Source organism: Geotrypetes seraphini, chromosome 2 (genome assembly GCF_902459505.1).
Source record: "Geotrypetes seraphini chromosome 2, aGeoSer1.1, whole genome shotgun sequence".
Classification (NCBI taxonomy): Eukaryota; Metazoa; Chordata; class Amphibia; order Gymnophiona; family Dermophiidae; genus Geotrypetes; species Geotrypetes seraphini.
The window spans coordinates 356,148,042-356,168,061 of record NC_047085.1 but is presented as its reverse complement, the minus strand read 5'-3'; the positions used below and the strand labels follow the sequence as shown (position 1 = coordinate 356,168,061).

Sequence of the window (20,020 nt, the reverse complement as noted above, 5' to 3'; positions counted from 1 at the left end):
AGGATCCAAGCGATGATAGAACCAGTCCCCAACGAAGAATCAGGCTGCAGCAGCTATTCCATAAACTGTAATTTATGGTGCCCAAAAGAGGTACCAAAGACTGGAGACCGATTCTGGACCTGAATTCTATAAATGCGGCACTGAAAGTACCGTGCTTCCACATGGAGATGGTCTGGTCAATCATTGCGGTGGTGGCACCAGGGGAATTCCTAGTCTCCTTAGATCTGACAGAGGCGTACCTTCATATCTCCATTTCCCGGCCTACAGAAGATATTTGAGATTTCATATCATGCAAAGACATTTCCATTTTGCTGCTCTACTGTTCAGGTTGGCAGAGGCTCCAAGCAACTTCACCAAGGTGATGGTCGCAGCTCATCTCCACAGGATAGGAATACAGGTACACCCATACTTAAAAGATTGGTTGGTCAGAGCTCTGTCAAAGCCAGAGGGAGAGCAAGCAGTGCAGCAATTTGTTAATCTCCTAGACAGCAAGGCATTGAGTGTTCTCAAACAATGCTACCGCTAGTTCCCCATGGCATCTGGTAGCTCATGTTATTCAAGTGCGTGGAAACTCACCTTCAGGCACTCAACGCAGCCCCTGTAGCAAGAGTGGAAAATGTGCAGGCTGACTTTATCAGCTGGCGCACACTAGACCTGGGAGAGTGGTCACTGTCTTAGAGCGTTCAACCTCAATGTGCAATGTTGGAGAAGTCCAGCAATGGACTTGATGGCTTCATCCAAAAATGCAAAGGTGAGTTGCTTCTACAGCTGAAGAGATGAACCAGGAAGTGCAGGGTTGGACACATTGGTTCAGCCCTGGCTGGAGGTGAGGCTGCTTTTAGTATTTCCACCATGTCCCATGATAGGCCGGGTCATTCCTAGAAGCGTGACTCACCCAGGACTTGTGATCCTAGTTGCTCTAGATTGGCCTCACCGGCCATGGTATACAGATCTAGTATGGCTCCAGTGGAACAGATCCATCAAGCTACCGGTTCATAAGGGGGTCCTCAGGGTCCAATTCTCATGGATAACACACATTGCTTTGGTCTTATGGCTTATACGGCTATATGGCTTATAGCTATTGAGCACTCAGCCTTAGTACACAGAGAATATTTGGAGGTAGTCATTTCTACTCTCCTCCAAGCTAAATAGCCTTCAACTGTTGTGGATTAAGCTAAGGCCTGGAAGGCTTTCAGCTCTGGTGCGCCAAAGATAATGTGAAGCCTTTCAAGGCTTCAATTCCAGTGATTCTTGCATTTCTACAGGCTGGACTAGAGAAGAGCCTGGTAGTGGCATCTCTGAGTTCAGATGGAAGGCTCTCAAGCTTCCGGGCTTGAATAGGAAATGTTTCGCTGGCATCTCATCCAGATGTGGCTAGGTTTTTGAAGAGGGCACTCGGATTGCGGCCTCCATTACACCAGCCTTTTCTGACATGAAATCTTAAATATCGTCTTGAAGGGACTTTGTAAGCCTCTGTACAAGCTCCTTCAAGAGGTGTCCCTTCTGGATCTCAGGTGAAGACAGATTTTCTGGTGGCAATAGTCTCAGTGAGAAGGGTCTCTGAATTGCAGGCACTCTCATGCAGATACCCATACCTCAGGATCACAGAGACAGGAATTGTCTTTCGAATTGTACTTTCTTTTCTACTGAAGGTTGTTTCAGCCTTTCACTTCAACCAAGAAATCTGTCTACCCACGCTACAGGCTCAGCCAAGCAAGGTAAGATATTGCAGAGACTGGACTACAGAGAGTTTTACTCCACTATTGGAAACAGATCAATGACTTTCATCTTTCTGACTGTCTTTTTATTCTAAGGCAAAACAAAGAAAAATCCAACAAATCTGCAGTGAAGGGGGAACACCAGAAACAAAAAGAAACTGCAGTACAAGGTGCAGGAACCTTTATTAAATGTCAATAAAATGTTATCTTCCAAAGAATGGCTCTCATATACATGGAGACCGGACCTAACACAGTCTGTGTTTCGGAGAAACATTCCTTCCTCAGGGGTCCGAGGAGTTCTGTGTTTCAATAATAGAGAACAATGTGGAATGCAACAACTGTCGCTCAGTATAAGAACTAGATGTTTCTCGTCTTTTTATTCTAACCAGTCAGTCAAGATGAGACTTACCAGCTTCCAACATACGTTACCTGTGACAAACAGTCGCTTATTTCTTTCAAAACTCATTTGACGAAGTGTGGCGGCTTCCTGGGCGGAGACCAGGACAGTGCTGCCCAAAGAAATTTGTAGAGTAGCTATTTGGACTACTCTCCATACCTTTACAAGATTCTAGAGTGGTTGTAGCAGCTAAGGATGATGCTACTTTTGGGTCCTCTGTTTTGCGGACAGTCTCACCCTAGGCATCTGCTACTGCTTTGGTACATGACCTAGAATATAGACTCCTATGTCCTTGCTACAGAACAGAAGATTAGGTTCTTACCTGGATAAATTTTCTGTTAAAGGGCATAGGAGTCTGTACAACCCATTCAGTCAGTTTTCAATGTGCCTGCCTCGGATAAATATATGGTCCAGAACAGGAGTTTTTCCTCCTGTGATTTGGAAGAACATGTAATCATTTGCATCCAATAAAGCAATAAGATGTTGAATTCCTGAGCTCTAAATGTGTTTGTGTTGCACACAGCAGGATGGCTCATTGGTGCATCTATGTTATTAGTTAATGATAATTAGTTTTCTTTTTATGAGTTACAGAGCAGAACAAAAATATACCGTTTTTTTCAGGAACATTCCCCTTGCCCCCTCCTTCTGCTTTCTTCTGTTACAGATAGAGATCGACTGATTTGATACAAACTGAAGAGGGAACTATACTCCATTGGTGAAAAAGGAGGAGCTGACAGATGTGATTGACATCCTTCTGCAAGCAGCTCACGACCAGAGGTAATTCAACTAGAATACAGACTCCTATGACTTTCCTGCCCAAATTCAAATTGGTGGATTGCCCTGTTCCCAATCAGGTCAGTGAACCCACTATTTACAAAGTCACATTGCAGACTTCAGAGCATACCCTGAAGAAAGCCACAGCGTGGTGGCTGAAACGTCGGTTTCTACCCGACAAAGACATAGTTAGACCTGGAAATCTGCAACAAGCATAATGCCAGCTGCAGAAACCCTGAGAGAACAGTTGTAGAGTGATTAGTTTTCTATTTAAGATATATTCATCATGAAATATTATTAGCTTCCTCACCTCCCTTGGCCTCACCCCCCCTGTACCATCCCCAACCCACGAAAAGGGGCACACACTAGACCTCATTAGCTTCCTCGACCTTACCGCTCACAAGACGTCAATTGATGACACTCGCTGGGAACATGTCCCCTGGTCTGACCACTTCCTAGGGGCTTTCTGTCTCCCTATCTTTATGTCACACCTTGGGGCTCCACCCCGTACTTCCAACCCCATTACCTTCCGCAAAAAAATCACAAGCGACCTGTTCTGGTCTAAATTTCTCAATCTATTCTCCTCTGCCCCTAAGCCTGCAGATTCAGGTACTAATTTGCATAACTGGGTCGCTCTCTCCAAATCCACCTATCTTTCCCTCGCCCCCCTTTCCACTAAATCCATCTCCTATCCCCGCAAGGCCCCTTGGTTCCTCCCATATCACAGAGAGCTAAAACAGAAATGTCGAGCTCTGGAGCGCATATGGAAAAAATCAAAATGTCCTATAGACAGACAGTCCTGGAGAGTCAATATCAAGCTGTACAATACAGCACTAAAAAAAGCAAGAAAGAACTTCTATGGTGACAAAATCTCCAGGTCCAACAATCAAAGCAGTACTCTATTCAACATCTGGCGCTCCCTAACCTCCAAAAGAGACCCCACCTTGCTCCCCTCCTCTCCCTCAGCCGAGGTTCTAGCAAAATTCTTCAACGATAAGATTTCTTCCTTGAGATGCTCTTTCCCTCCTTCAGTCTCTTACAACTCCCTAGTGCCCACCGATTCCACTCCCACCCTAATGGTCTCCAACCCTATCCCAGCTGACAGATCCTGGACCACCTTTGAGCGCGTATCTGAATCCCTGGTCCTCAATCTCTGCCTCAAACTGAAATCTTGTAATTGCTCCTTGGACCCATTCCCCTCCTACCTATACGAGAACATTCCCGCTCAGGCTATTTCTTCTATCACCATTCTCATAAACTCTGCCCTTCAGTCGGGCCATTTCTCCCCAGAAATGGGTCATATCACCTTGACCCCACTACTGAAAAAATCTGACCTTGACCCTTCCATACCATCCAGCTATCGCCCAATTGCAAATATCCCTCTCCTAACCAAGATGCTAGAGTCCATCATTTCTTCCCAACTCTCATCATACTTAGAGAGATTCTCTATTCTTTTACCCTATCAATATGGCTTTCGTCCTAACTTCAGCACCGAATCCCTACTGTCTTCCCTGATTTCAAGGGTTCAACAACTTCACTCTCGAAACAAGTTCACCGTCCTCCTACAATTTGACCTTTCCGCTGCTTTTGACGTTGTTCACCATGATATTCTTGTTTTCCAACTCTCTGAGATAGGTATCGACTCCACAGTCCTAGGTTGGTTCTCTAAATTCCTCCGCTCTCGTTCTTACATTGTTAACATGAATGGCACCTCATCCTCCCCCTGGAAACCGAATTGTGGAGTCCCGCAAGGCTCTCCACTATCCCCTATCCTTTTCAACATCTATATGTCCTCCCTAAAACTCCTCCACCTATCCCCCCTTGAAACAATTTACACTTATGCAGACGACATCCTCGTCCTCCTCGAGACCGATTCGAACCTCACCGACCTGTAAGAACATATCCTCTTGTATAATGAACCTTCAATCCTGGGCCCACACTGTGCAAATGAAATTGAATGAGTCCAAAATAAGACTTCTTTGGCTCGGTCCAAAACTAGATCACCTACCTACCTCCATCCCACTACCCTCTGGCTCCTCTCTGCAGCTTGAGTTCTCGAGCAAGGTCTTGGGCATCATCATTGATTCCACATTGTTCTTCAATGACCACCTCCAATCCTTGGTAAAAAAAATGCTTTTTCAGTCTTCACATGCTGAGGAAAGTTAGATCCTGCTTCCATCAAAAACATTTTACCCTCCTTGTCCAATCCATCATCCTCTCCAGAATGGACTATTGCAACTCTATCTACTTAAGCCTAACTAAGAAAAACCTCCACAGACTCCAACGGATTCAGAATGCCGCGGCCAAGCTCATCTTCGCTAAAAGTAAATTTGACCATGTCTCCCCGCTCCTGGCCAAGCTCCACTGGCTTCCGATAATCGCCAGGGTCCACTATAAATGCGCCTGTTTAACTTTCAAAATCCTATATGGTATCCTCCCTCCCTTTATCCCTCTTTCTTGGAATTCCTCAAACCCTAATACCACCAGATCCTCCCAGAAATTAAAACTATCCTTCCCCTCGCTAAAAGGCATTTCCCACACAGGAAAGCTAGGGACCTCCCTCCACTTCAAAATCACTGAGCTCTGGAACAACCTTACCTCCCCTCTTCGGAACTTGAGCTCTCTCCAAGTTTTCCGCAAACATCTGAAAACCTGGCTTTTCTCAAAAAATGTAAGTCTCCCTCCAACTTAGGAATCAAGGAAACTTTTATATCTTGCCATCCCAAGTCCTGTAAATTTTCTTCCCACTTCTACCTCTAACCCTCTGTTGTAGTTCCTTCCTATTTCTCCTACTGTAAACCGCGTCGAGCTCTACGAACGTGGAGATGATGCGGTATACAAACCTAAGGATTAGATTAGATTAGATTAGATTTATTTTTAATTATGTAGCATAGAAACATAGAAATAGACGACAGATAAGGGCCACGGCCCATCTAGTCTGCCCACCCCAATGACCCTCCCCTACCTTTCTCTGTGAATAGATCCCATGTGTCTATCCCATTTGGCCTTAAAATCAGGCACGCTGCTGGCCTCAATAACCTGAAGTGGAAGACTATTCCAGCGATCAACCACCCTTTCAGTGAAAAAGAATTTTCTGCTGTCCCCATGCAGTTTTCCGCCCCTGATTTTCCACGGATGCCCCCTTGTTGCCGCAGGACCCTTGAAAAAGAAGATATCTTCTTCCACCTCGATGCGGCCCGTGAGATACTTGAATGTCTCGATCATGTCACCCCTCTTTCTGCGTTCATCGAGTGAGTACAGCTGCAACTTATCCAGCCGTTTCTCATACGGGAGATCCTTGAGTCCCGAGACCATCCGGATTGCCATTCTCTGAACCGACTCCAGTCTCAGCACATCCTTACGGTAATGCGGCCTCCAGAATTGCACACAGTATTCCAGGTGGGGCCTCACCATGGATCTATACAATGGCATAATGACTTCAGGCTTACGGCTGACGAAACTCCTGCGTATGCAACCTATGATTTGCCTTGCCTTGGATGAAACTTGCTTCACTTGATTGGCAGTCTTCATGTTCTCACTGACGATCACCCCTAAGTCTCGTTCTGCTTCAGTTCTTGTTAGGATCTCGCCATTAAGGGTGTAAGTCTTGCATGGATTTTGGCTGCCCAGGTGCATGACTTTGCATTTTTTGGCATTGAAGCTGAGTTGCCAGGACCTAGACCAGCGCTCCAGTAGGAGTAGGTCATGCATCATGTTGTCGGACATTGAATTTATGTATGTTGTGCTTTTGCCCACTACATTGCTTAGTTTGGCGTCATCGGCGAATAATGTTATTTTACCTCGCAGCCCTTCTGCCAAGTCTCTTATAAAGATGTTGAATAGGATCGGGCCCAGGACCGAGCCCTGCTGCACTCCACTGATTACCTCCGTCATTTCGGAGGGGGTGCCGTTCACCACTACCCTCTGAAGCCTACCTCCAAGCCAGTTCCCAACCCATTTCGTCAATGTGTTGCCCAATCCTATAGAACTCATCTTGCTCAGCAACCTGCGGTGTGGTACGCTATCGAATGCTTTACTGAAGTCCAGGTATACGATGTCCAGGGACTCCCCAACATCCAGCTTCCTCGTCACCCAGTCAAAGAAGGTGATCAGGTTGGATTGGCAGGATCTCCCCTTAGTAAATCCATGTTGACGGGGATCCCGTAGATTCCCCTCGTTCAGGATCGTATCCAATTGGCGTTTGATTAGAGTTTCCATTAGTTTGCACACTATTGATGTGAGACTCACCGGTCTGTAGTTTGTTGTCTCCATCTTTGAGCCTTTCTTGTGGAGTGGAATGACGTTGGCCATCTTCCAGTCCAACGGGACATTACCCGTACTAAGGGAGAGATTGAAGAGCGCGGATAGCGGTTCCGCCAAGACATCACACAATTCCCTGAGCACCCTGGGGTGTAGGTTGTCAGGCCCCATTGCCTTGTTAACCTTAAGCTTTGACAGCTCGCAGTAGACACCGCTGGGTGTAAACTCGAAATTACTAAACGGGTCATCTGCGCAAACCCTTGTCTGTAGCTGAGGGCCAAGTCCTGGCGCCTCGCGGGTGAAGACTGAGCAGAAGTATTCATTTAACAGTTGGGCTTTTTCCAAGTCCGCTTCTACATAGTCTCCATCTGGTTTCCTAAGACGTACTATCCCGCCTAAGTTCTTGTTTCTGTCACTGATATACCTGAAGAAGGATTTATCTCCTTTCTGGATGTTCTTCGCTAGAGACTCCTCCATGCGGAATTTGGCCTCCCTAACTGCTGTTTTGACAGCTTTTGACTTGGCCAGATAGACTTCCCTAGAGTCCTGTTTCCCTGATTGTTTGTAAGAGATGAATGCTTTTTTCTTCTCCTTGATGAGGTCTGAAATCTCCGCAGAGAACCACTGTGGCTTATTGTTCCTTCGCCGTTTACTTACTGATTTAACATAGCGGTTTGTTGCTTCTTGTATGATGGCTTTCAAAGTCCACTTTATCGGTTTCTGCTTGGCTTTGTAGCACCTGGTGAACGAAGTCTCCCATTTCTTTGAAGTTTGTGTCCTTGAATTTGAGGACCTTGGTCAGTGTGGTAGATTTAGTGAAATCTTTCCTGAGATTGAACCATACCATGTTGTGGTCACTGGAGGCCAATGTGTCACCCACCGAGACCTCTGTGACACTTTCTCCATTGGTAAGTATCAGGTCCAGTATTGCCTGATCCCTTGTTGGTTCCAACATCAGTTGCCTGAGTCTTGCTCCCTTCATAGAGTTTAATAGCCTCCTGCTGCTGCCGGAAGCAGAGGAAAGCGTGTCCCAATCCACATCAGGCATGTTGAAGTCACCTAACAATACTGTGTTCCCACGCAAGGTGATATTCTCTATATCTCCAATTAATTCCATATCTAGGTCATCCTGTTGTCTTGGGGGTCTGTATATTACGCCAAGATACAAGCATTTGTCCTTCCCTCTGGCCAAATTTACCCAAAGAGATTCCCCAATGTAGTGGACATCTGTGATTCTGGTGACCTTAATGTCATCTTTAGTATATAATGCTACACCTCCTCCCATTTTGCCCTCCTTGTTCCGGCGAAGCAAGTTGTAACCCGGTATGACCATGTCCCACCCGTGGGAATCTGTGAGCCAGGTCTCAGATATCGCCACCACATCCAGGTCGGCATTCCTCATTTCTCTTTCTAATTCCAGGATCTTGTTTCCCAGACTGTGGGCGTTTACGTACATAGCCCTCCATGTTGTATGTTTGTTATGTCTCAGTGGGGATGTTCCCGCTTGAGCTACTTGGACACCTTTAGCATTATTCGCATGTTTTGTACTTTCCCTAGACCCAGAGTTACAACGTGCACCTATCCCGGACTCCCCAGACCCAGAACTACAGTGTGTTCCTATCCATTTATAATATCGCAGGTAATTTTTCTACCTAGAAGATATCACAGATGCTTGGTTTTGCATTTCTCAAAACTGAATGTTTCTACTGAAATAACATGCTTCTTCACAGCAAAAATGTTATAAAATATACAGAGATGAGAAAAGCTTTTAACTCCACTGTACCTTTGCAAATCGATATATACAGAATCAAGTGCTAAGTTTATATATCTGCACAAGGAGCTATCCCCCTCTTTTATTAAATTGCAGTAGAGGTTTCTACCATGGCCCAGAGCACGGCTTCATAAAAGATGGCCTAAGTGTGAGGAGGGAGAGAGGCAAGCAGTAAAAATGAAAGTGAAATCTTTTGAACAGAATACTCCAGAGTCTTGGGATCTTTGTGTGTATAGCCTGAGGTTTATCATATTTTCTCATTGGAGGAAAATGGCGGAAGGCCGTAAAAGAGACCCTAGTTTGGGAATATTTTAATAATGTTCCTCTACCTATGGATATGGCAGGCATACATAAATAATGCAAACACTGCAACAAAGAAATACATGGCCTAGTGGCACAAATGAAACATAATGAGAAGTGCTTTGATGAAGATGACAAAAGGAACATGTTTAAACAGGCAAAATCTTTAGGTTGGTAAATGTCTTGATTTCATCATATTTCTTAAACTGCCTTGAGGAATTGTCATATTTGAGCAAAAATATATTTGTTATTACTGCATGGTACCATCATTTTGATACAGTTGTTAAGAAGAAATGAAGAATTGAAATAAGCAAATATTCCTTTTTTGGACAGTACTGTGTGGCAATGAATTCAATGATTTAAATCAAGTCTTTCAGAATAGTGATTTAAATTGATTTGATTTAAATCATATCTATCCTGAATGAATAGTACTTATGCAGATTTCACCCAGTGCTAGTATTTTAAACATTTATGTATGTAATGCACATGTGAGCGCTTAGGTTATAGGCAAGCCTTTTTAATTAGTAAATAGGCCCCACTGAAAATAATGAGACTTGCATTTAATAATATGTTTAGCGCATCTATAAATCTAACCTTAAGTTTGTTTCAAAAGAAGGTGAAATGGTTTGACCAAGGTCACAAGTAGCATTATTATAAATGGGGTGCAACCCTGCCTTCCCTGGTTCTCAGTCTTTTGCTCTAATCACTAAGTCATTCTACTATTCAGAAGTAAGTTGAATCATACATACTAAACTAGAATTCTTTCTCTTCCAGGCAGCAGAGCTCCAGAAACTGGAACAGAATGTGGTTTCTTTTAAAGAGATTATTGCAGACCTGGAAAGAACTAATTTGGCTGAAAAGGTAAATTGAATAACATTTGCTATGAGCAAAATAGCAATAACTCGTATCCTTCCCTATCAACCAGGAACTGAAACATTAAACACTAGATCAGTGATAGACAAACTCATTAGTCAAAAGAGCCAAATAGCAGCAGTACAACGATTAAGATTTCTTTTGAGAGCCAAATTTCTTTTCAAGAACCATGTTTTTAGGAGTTGGTTTAAACTAGCTAATAACATTAAATAAAACCAGATATCATAATAATAATAATCTTATTTATTGAAAAAAAAATATTTTTCTACCTTTTGTCGTTTCTACTTTAATCATCTTGTCTTCAATCACTTCTTTCTAGCCAGCATCTCTCCTCTCTCTGTCTTCCATGCAGCATCAGCCCTTTCCATGTCTGCCCTCTCTCTGCCCCTGCCATCCACTGTCCACCCTCTCCTCGGAAAGAGCGAGAGCGGCCCGGCCTTGGGCATACGCAGATGCTCGGGGCCCCATACTGGCTCAACAAGGAGTGAATCTCTGGCAGTCTGTGTGTGAATGTTGGCAGCTCCAGGGGGGTGTGCGCGGTGGTCAGTGGCTCTGTGCATGGAGGTCGGCGATTCTGGTGGGTGGGAGAACGGCTTGGGGGGAGCATGGAGGTCAACAGTTCCAGGGGGGGGGCAGGGCTAGATGGGTTAGCGGCTCCGGGGGTGGCCAGTCCCATGCATGATGAAGGTCAGCGATCGAATCTACAGCAGCATTAGGAGTGGTTCTTGAGGGTGGGCGTGGCTCAAAAATCTCGGTTTATATTTGAGTATATACAGTACTTATTTTATAAGCATGTAGTTTCTATGGAAGATTTTCTAGCAGTCCATCTTTTCCCCGCAATCTTGCGTTCTAAGAGCTGGTTTTAATATTTGCATTTTCATATAATCTGTGATTGGTTACAAGGAGTGTAGCTGTTGTGGGAATGGCTCCCTCAGTCATTACCGTACCAAGGAGGTTCTGCGTTTGAGTACAAGCACATAGATAAAATATATAGATACATATAATGAATGTGTGTGTGTATTTTTTGCAGCTTTATTTTTCCATAATTTTGTTAATAAAACACTATGTAGTTTATATTAACTAAAATGAAATAGTATTCAGTCATCTCTCTGTCTTTCTCTCTCGTGTAGCCATATAGCACTATGCATATGTATTATTGTTAGCTACTACTATTAATCATTTATATATTGGACTTGGTGAAATTACTTCCACATATTTTATCCCTTTATAGGAGGTTGTGACTGACTTGATGAGCCAAATCCATGATTTGAGGACATCTATCCTTCACAAGTCTGACACCATTGATGTTCTGACAAGGGAGATGGAAGAGATCAATGTACGTTTCATCTGCCTTACTGCTAAGGAAGGATGCTCTTTTGTTTGACATTTGGTTGCACCTTGTTAAGTACTGAAGTCCATTGATCTAGAACTTCCTAAAGAGGAGTAGGAACTCATGTTCACACTTTAATAGAAAATATAGTTTCTTTAACAGCTCTCCAGACCGGCATAACTATAGATCTTGCAGATGGGTTATATCTCAACATGACCAGCAGGTGGAGACTGAGATAAAACTTTGGAATAGTACATAATAGGTGCCCCCCCCCCCCCTTATTCCATCAGTCTCAGTTGTACCTATCTCCCTTGGTTAGGGCTGTTTGTTTGAATTTGTTTAGAGCTCCTAGTCCCCGTTTTGGTGCCAGATTGAGCTTGGGTGGGCCCTGTTTGGGGTTCTGCCTGTCCTCGGGGGTGTCAAACCTGGCGGGTTGCATACTGGGTCCTTCTCCCACTTTCTTCAACCTCCCCAACATTATTTTAGAGGAGCCTCAGCAGTAAGCCTTGCCTCATATTAAAATAAGGCATACTGCTTTGAGAGCCAGTGGAGTCTGTTCTATGAACAAAAAAAAAATCCTGAGGCAGTGCCGGTCTGAAGGGTTGCTTTCCCTTTAAATTTACTGTAAATTACTGTATTTTTTCACTAACTGGCACTTTTCTTTTAGCTAGGTCAATTATGGAGCAATGAGCACTTTACAAGGGAAAAAGTGGTCATTGTGCTCCAGATGTGAGGCACTCGCAGCCGGCCTGTGCGCAGACGCTATGCAGCCCAGAGCAGTGGAGGAGCCTCATCAGCAGTGGATGCTGGCGGCCAAGGTTCCCCGCCACAAGTGCCTCGCAAGTCGGCAGGTGACAGTGGGGAAGCCCGGACTTCCCCTGCCGCCAACGGAGAGGGATTTCCTCAGCCGCCATTGCTTTGGCCAATCAGGGACTTCCCTAGACTCCTCCCTAAGGAAGTCCCTGATTGGCTGAGTGCCCCGGCCCCTCCAAAGGGAGGAGCCTGAGGCGCCTCAGCCAATCAGTGCCTTAGGCCTCTCCCTGTGCATCAGATGATGCGCCAGGGCAGGGCCTAAGGCTACTATTGGGCAGTGGCGGGGCAGGAGAAGTAGGAGCAAGAGGAGTTTGCTCCTGCTCCCGAAGATAATTGCTGGTGCTTAGGAGCAGGAGGAGGGTCCGGGCAACCCTCCTGCTCCTGAAGATGTTGGGGGAGCCTTGCCCAAGGAGCAGGAGGGACCAGGCACCCCTCCTGCTCCCAACAATTTTACAGGTACCAGGATGGGTAGGTGGGTAGGCCGGGCCTGACCAAGACCGGGCGGGGGTGGGAGGCCTAGGAGCAGGAGGGACCGCCAAGCACCCCTCCTGCTTCCAACTTTGGTGTCGGGGGTGGGCTGTGCCGGTTGGGGGGGGGGGGTGGAGTGCTGCGCTGCTTTTTTAAAATTCTGTTTTAACATGGCAGGAGTGAGTTGGTATCCCTCCTACTTTTTTCTTCGGGGGGAGGGGGTGGGCACGGCAGAGCAGGGCAGGCAGGAGAGATCGGGGCCTAGGGGAGTGTCGGGGAGATCTCTCTTGCCTGCTCCCGGATTCTCCTGCTCTCTGCCGCCGTTCTCCGCAGTGCAGACCTGCTTTAAAAACACGGGCTTGCACTGCAGGGAACAGCGGCAAAGAGCAGGAGAGTCAGAGAGATTTGGGCTGGGCTGGGCTGAGCCCTGACAGCAGTAACAGGAGGCTGCTTCTACTGTCAGGGTATGCGCATGAGCGGGGATCGCTCTGGCCATGGGTAGGGGGCGTGCTAACGATCGTCCCCATTTGCATGCAGGCCTTTACTGAATCAGTCGACTGGCATGCAAACGGAAATGGATCGTAAACGCTTTGGAGGTTTAGCGAATCCTGCCCTAGGACAGTTCAGGCTTCCCAGCCGCTACAGGCCCTGGAGGGGTTATTTTTGGCTGGATGCCCCTCCATCTTGTCTGCAACCTCAGGAGACCTTCCCCCTATATTGGAAAAACAGGGGCAAGTTTCTGCTGGGTCCCCTGCTATGGCATGGAATCCCATGAGACCGCCAGGGGGGTTTTTCCCCGATTTATTTTTTGCTTTGTGCAGAGCTTATTTTCAGGTGGATGGGGGGTCTGCAGTTGACCTGGGGGTCTCGGGTGGGGGGGTTGTTCCCTCCACGCCCCCTGTGGCTCTGCCCCCCTCTGCTCCTTTACCGCCCCCTCCTCCTCCCTCGTCCAAGCGCCCGCAAGTGGCTTGAGATGAAGACTTGTGGTCTGAGGAGCATGTGGACCTAGATGAGGACCTGGATCCTTAGAGAGAGCTCCAGGTAGCTGGTAGCGGGGCCTTGGCTTTTTTGGCTGTCGGCGAAGAGGTGTCCATGGTGCACCTTTTTCAGAGAGAAGCTCCCAGATTTGATTCAGCAGGTCTTCTTGGTGTTGCGCTTTGAGGAGGCACCACCTGAGATCCCGTGTGTGGGGGACCCTCTTTTCAGGGGGATCCGCTCTGCATACTGCTCTTTTCCTATGCATCATGATATTTGAGATATTATCCTGGTGCAGTGGAATACGCCGGAGGCGCAGTTTCGGTTTATGCGCTCCATTGCTTGTTTGTATCCCATCCCAGAGGGGGATAGGGCTACCTTGAAGTCACCAGTGATGGACGCGGTGGTCTCAGCTATTGCTAAATGGCATACGATGCCGGTAGAGGGCGGTTCTACCTTATGGGACTCTGAGGTGCGTAAGTTGGAGACCATACTGACACAGAATTTTGATGTCTCTGCCTTGGGGGTCCAGGCAGCATTTGTGGGGGGCTTTTGGCTCGGGCCATGTTTCGGTGGGCCAAATGTATTCTTGACCGTGAGTTTGATGACTGGTCCTTGGATCAAGAGGTGGCGAAGGTTGAGATGGCAGCCTCTTTCCTCTCAGACGGCCTCTATGACTTAGTGCGGACATCCGCCAAGTCTATGGCTTTTGGGGTGGTCGCACATCGTACTTTGTGGCTGTGCGCTTAGTCAGCAAATGCAGCATCCGAGACTAAACTCACAAAATTTCCCGTTAAGGGATCTTTTTTGTTTGGAGAAGAGTTAGATAAATTAGTTCAGACTCTGACAGACTCTAAAGTTCCCTGCCTGCCGAAAGACCATGCCCGACAAACTGGTAGGGGTGGCACTGCTCAGGGGTGTCTGCGGGATTTCTGCAGATGCTGCCCAATGATTCTTGCCAGTGCCCCTGGTTTCGGTGGGTGCCCGGCTGCGCAAGTTTTCTCTGCGGTGGGCAGAGATCACGTCCGAGCAGTGGGTCCTGGAGGTGATTCGAGATGGTTATGCTCAGGAGTTTGCCCACTTCCTGCCAGATCATTTTTTAGCTTCTCCTTGTCAGGCAGAGTGGAAGAAGCAAGCTTTTCACCTGACCCTTCAAAGGTTGCTAGATCAGATCTCAAAGCTGTAGTTCCAGTACCCCATCAGGAGTGTGGCACCGGCAGGTACTCGATTTACTTTGTGGTGCCCAAGAAAGAGGAGACCTTTCAGGCCATGTTAGATTTGAAAGGGGTCAACAGGGCTCTCAAAGTTCCGTCTTTTCACATGGAGACACTGCGGTCTGTGATCCTGGCAGTTCAACCGGGGAAGTAACTGACCTCTCTCGACCTGACGGAGGCCTACTTTCATGTTCCAATCTGGGCCTCCCTTCAGTGTTTCCTTCGCTTTGCGATCTTGGGTCAGCACTATCAGTTGTGTGCACTTCCCTTTGGGTCTGGCCATGGCTCTGCGGATGTTAACCAAAGTTATAGTGGTCATCGTGGCGGCATTGCGCAAAGAGGATATTCTAGTGCATCCCTACTTAGACGACTGTTTGATTCATGCAAAGTCATTCCAGGAGAACACCCGGGTCATGGCTCGGGTAGTGGAGTTCTTGCAGTTGCTGGGATGGGTTGTAAACCTTGCCAAGAGATGGTTAGCCCCCTTGCAGCACGTGGAGTATCTTGGGGTTGTGTTTGACAACTCCTTAGGAAAGGTCTTCCTCATAGAGGCCTGGGTAAGCAAATTGCAATCTCAGATTTGCCTATTTATGACGTCCTGGTATCCTCGGGCGCAGGATTTCCTCCAGGTTTTGGGGTCGATGGCGTCTTCCTTGGACGTAATGAGGTGGGCTCGTGCCCATATGCGTCCTCTTCAGTATGCTCTGCTTCAGAGGTGGTCGCCCCAGAGACATAGTCTGGATCATCCTGTTCCTCTGAGGGGCTTGGCTCGCTGCAGTCTTCGTTGGTGGCTCCAGTCCTCCCATCTAGTGCACAGGATGAATCTGGATTAATCCCAGTGGACGATATTTCTCATGGATGCCAGTCTTCTCGGTTGGGGAGCTCAATGTCTAGGTCACTCAGCTCAGGGCACCTGGTCCGCTGAGGAGGCATCCTGGTCGATCCATCCATCTGGCACTGTTAGCCTGCCACTCCTTCTTGACGGGCAAGTCGGTCCGGGTTCTGTCAGACAATGCCACGGCGGTGGCCTATGTCAATTGTCAGGGGGGCACCAAGAGAACTCTGGTGGTGCAGGAGGCAGCTCTGCTCATGGTCTGGGCAGAGTCTCATCTTCTGGATATCTCGGCCTGCCACATAGCAGGAGTAGGGAATGTTCAAGCGGACTAGATCCCGGACTAGATCGTCATGTGCTAGATTCTGGAGAGTGGTTTCTAAGCCACGTGGCCTTTCAGTTTATAGTGCAAGCTTGGGGTCAGCCCCTTATGGACCTGATGACCACGAGTGTCAATACCAAAATACCTGCTTCTTCATTTGTTGCAGAGATGGTCTAGATGCTCTGGTTCAACCATGGCCAACGGAGGGTCTGCTGTACGTGTTCCCTCCGTGGCCATTAGTGGACAGAGTTCTCCACATTGTTCGTCATCCGGGCCTTGTGATTCTGGTGGCCCCGGATTGGCCCAGGCGCCCATGATATGCAGATCTGGTAAGGCATCTGATGACGGATCCTTTGCCTCTGCCTCTCTTGCCTGACCTGCTGACTCAGGGTCCCATTCCAATGTTCGATGCGGATTCCTTTTGTCTTATGGCTTAGCTGTTGAAAGGATCGCCTAGGTAAGAAGGGGTACTCGGCTAAAGTAATCTCCACCCTATTGGGGTCCTGGAGACTTTCCACTTCTTGGGCTTATGTGCGGGTCTGGTGTATATTTGAGGAGTGGTGTGCTGCACGTGACGTATCTTTTCACGCTTCCCTGCCTAACATCTTAGAGTTCTTGCAGGATGGCCTGGACAGGGGCCTGGCTTGGTCTTCTCTCTGGGTTCAGCTTGCGGCCTTGTCAGCCTTTTGTGGGTTGTTGCGAAGTCAGCGTCTGACTGCCATTCCTGATGTCGTTCACTTCTTGCAGGCGGCCAAATTGCTCAAGCCTCCCGTGCAACCGTCTGTTCCATCGTGGGATCTTAATCTGGTCTTGTCCGTGCTGGTGCGCCCGCCTTTTGAGCCTTTGGGTGCCTGCACATTGAAGGACCTTACTCTTAAAGCGTTCTTGGTAGCAATTACATCTGTTAGACGTATTTCGAAGCTGCAGGCTTTCTCTTGTAGGTCTCCTTTCCTCGAGTTTTCTAGGGTGTGGGTTATCTTGCGGCCTGTTCCTTCCTTTCTACCTAAGGTAGTCGGGAGGGATCTTCAGAGCAGAAGCAGTTGCGCAAGTTGGATGTTGGTCGGGTCCTTCGCTCTTATGTGCAGATAACTCAGGAGATCAGGAAATCGTATCATCTTTTTGTCCTTCTAGTGGGTCCTCTTAAGGGGGATGGCGCTTCCATGGCTACCATTGTGTGCTGGATCAAGGAGACTATTGCTCCCGCATACCTTCTTCAGAAGAAGCCTGTTACGGACTTTCTCAAGGCTCATTCCACTTGGGGTCAGGCAGCTTCTTGGGCTGAGTCTTCGCTGGTGCCTCCGGTGGATATTTGTAAGGCTGTGGTTTGGTCTTCCGTGCATTCTTTTGTCAGGCACTACCGTGTGGACGTTCAGGTGCGTTGGGATACGGTGTTCGGTGAGCATCTTCTGATGTCGGCCCTTCGGGGGTCCCACCCTTGATGGGTACTTCTTTGGTACATCCCATCTGTAAGATCTATAGCTATACCGGTCTGGAGAGTTGCTAAACAAGGAGAAATTAGGTACTTACCTGCTAAATTTTTATTTTTTTTAGCCTCTCCAGACTGGTAAAGCACCCCATCCTGTCTGTTGTGGTGTTCTTGCGTGAAGATTTTGCTTTTTATGCAGGTTCTAGTATTTTCCCAGGGCCGGGGAGATCAAAGAACAGCGGCTGTGGCTCAGCTGGCATAGCTGTCAAGCTGTAGGGACCATTTGACATTTGCAATTGCTCCTTTGCATTTTCCAACAGCGTCCACCTGCTGGTCATGATGAGATATAACCCATCTGTAAGATCTATAGTTATAGCAAGATGGCTGCACGTTAGTCCTGGCGTCTCTTACCTTTCCTGTCGGGCCGGCTATTTCCTTGTTTTTCCTCTATACCGTGGTTTCCTTCACGGAGATTTTTTCTTCCAATGCCACATACTAAAAGAAAGGGGGTTTTGAGAACGGCTTCCTCCCAACTCAGAACCTCCACGCCGGTGCAACAACAAACCCTGGAGAGGTTCCTGAGCCAGCTCACAACCCCGGAACCGGGAGAAGAGGGCCCTGCTGAAAGTTTGGACGATGGAGCATCCAGCTTCTTAGGGCATGAAATATCGCAGTCCCCTCCGGTATCTAGCGCACCGCCGTGTCCGACGTCGGCACAGGTTGCCCCGACACGGGTTCTGGGGCCGGAAGCCGCAAACCAGGACCTGAGTCCGGAGGAAGGAGCACCTGTGGGAAAGACAGCCGAGTTATCGACTTTGGGAGCATCAGCGAGTTTGCTGCTGCTTCAGACTCCCCGGTGGTGACACTGGAGATCATTTGGCAGGCCTTGCAGAGTCTCCATAGTAAGCTAACAGAATCTTCAATAGAGGTACTCAATCTATCAGGGAAAGTGGATAACTTGACTAAAATTACTGAACAGATCAAACATGAATCTGCTGAACAAATAACCTGTATTAAAACTCAAGTTAAAGATCAACGTTGGTTAAAGATAAGACTTATGTTCATTTAAAATTGGAACAATTTGAGAATTTTAATAGGAGGCTAAATCTACGGATATTAAATTTTCTAAAATCACCGGCTTTAAGTCCTCTGGATTACTTTAAAAAATACCTAATTGAAATCCTCAAAATCCCTTAAAAAGCTATTCCTCCTATAAATAAAATTTATTATATTCCTAGCGCTATGACTAAGCTTGTTGAAGGAGGGAATTTGGTGGTGGAAGGAAATTTGACTGCAATGTTGGAGGAATCCTTTGCTGATATTAAAGAAAGGGGGACGCTATTAGTCTCCTTTGTATTTGAACAAGACTTAAATTAGAGAATGACGGGGGAAAAATTTGTCCCCGTCACTGCACCGCCCCGTCACCACCATCCCATTCACGTCACCGTCACTGCCATCCCATTCACCACCCCATCACCGTTCCCGCAGCATCCATACAAGCCTCAGTACTGCAATATTGAGCTTATTCCATCCTTATAAATCAAATTTTTGCTGCTGAACTGGAGAAAGTTATGTTCAGCTGGCAGGGCTTTGTTTATAAATTTTTATCAACACAACTAATATACTACTTTATCCTGAAGCAAAAAAAAAAAAAAAGAAATAGAATTTTTTTTCTACCTTTGTTGTCTGGTTTCTGCTTTCCTCATCTTCTCAGTCAATTCCTTCCATCCACTGTCTCTTCTCTCTGTCTTCCATTTCTGTTACTGTGCCTCTCCCTTTCTCCCCCTTCCAAATTAGTCTGTCACCCTTCTTCCCTCCGCTCCTCCCATAGTCTGGCATCTCTGTCTTCTGCCCTGCTAGCATCTTCTCCCCACTCTCTCTTCACCATTTCCCTTCAGCGTCTTCTCCCACTCTGTCTTCCCCATATCCTTTCAGCGTCCTTCCCCCCTTCCCCCGTCTTCCCCATGTACTTTCAGCATCTTCTCCCCACTCTGTTCCTCATTTCCCTTCAGCATCTTCTCCCCATTCTCTGTTTCCCATTTCCATTCAGCATCTTCTCCCCACTCTGTCTTCCCCATGTGCTTTCAGCGTCCTTCTCCCCACTCTGTTGTACCCATTTCCCTTCAGCGTCTTTTCCTCTCCACCCCACAATTCCTCCTCCCTGCCCCTTACCTTCATTGCGCTTTCACCCCCTCCCCCCCCCCCGGACAACAGGCCCAGTCCGACAAATCTCCCTGTCCTTTACCTGTGGCCAGCGATGTCTAAACTGCCTTCTTACAGCAGCCGGAGCATTGTAGTTGCTCCGGCTGCTGTAAGAAGGCAATTTAGACTCGCGGCCACGAAGGTAAGGGGCAGGGAGTGAGAAAGGGAGCTGTTTCAACTCGGCGGCAATAAGGAGGGAGGGAGTGCGATAGGTGCCCGCGCGCATTCCCTCCCTTAACTGCGGGGACAAGGCCATTCACCGCTCCACGGGGCGGTGAATGGCCTTGTCCCTGTAGCCACGGTGGACACAGGTTTTTCCTTACCATTTTGGCGGGTTACCCACGG

General features: G+C 47.4%; 1 protein-coding gene across 3 annotated transcripts in view; it reads left to right on the top strand.

Moving 5' to 3' along the window:
• KIF15 (kinesin family member 15) overlaps positions 1-20,020 on the top strand; it is a 288,169-nt gene that overhangs the window by 204,906 nt on the left and 63,243 nt on the right. For all 3 annotated transcript variants that reach the window (XM_033930440.1, XM_033930441.1, XM_033930439.1), the window contains exons 24-25: positions 9,995-10,081; positions 11,325-11,429. In XM_033930440.1, the coding sequence (XP_033786331.1) occupies positions 9,995-10,081; positions 11,325-11,429 (192 nt within the window). The remainder of the gene's footprint in view (positions 1-9,994; positions 10,082-11,324; positions 11,430-20,020) is intronic.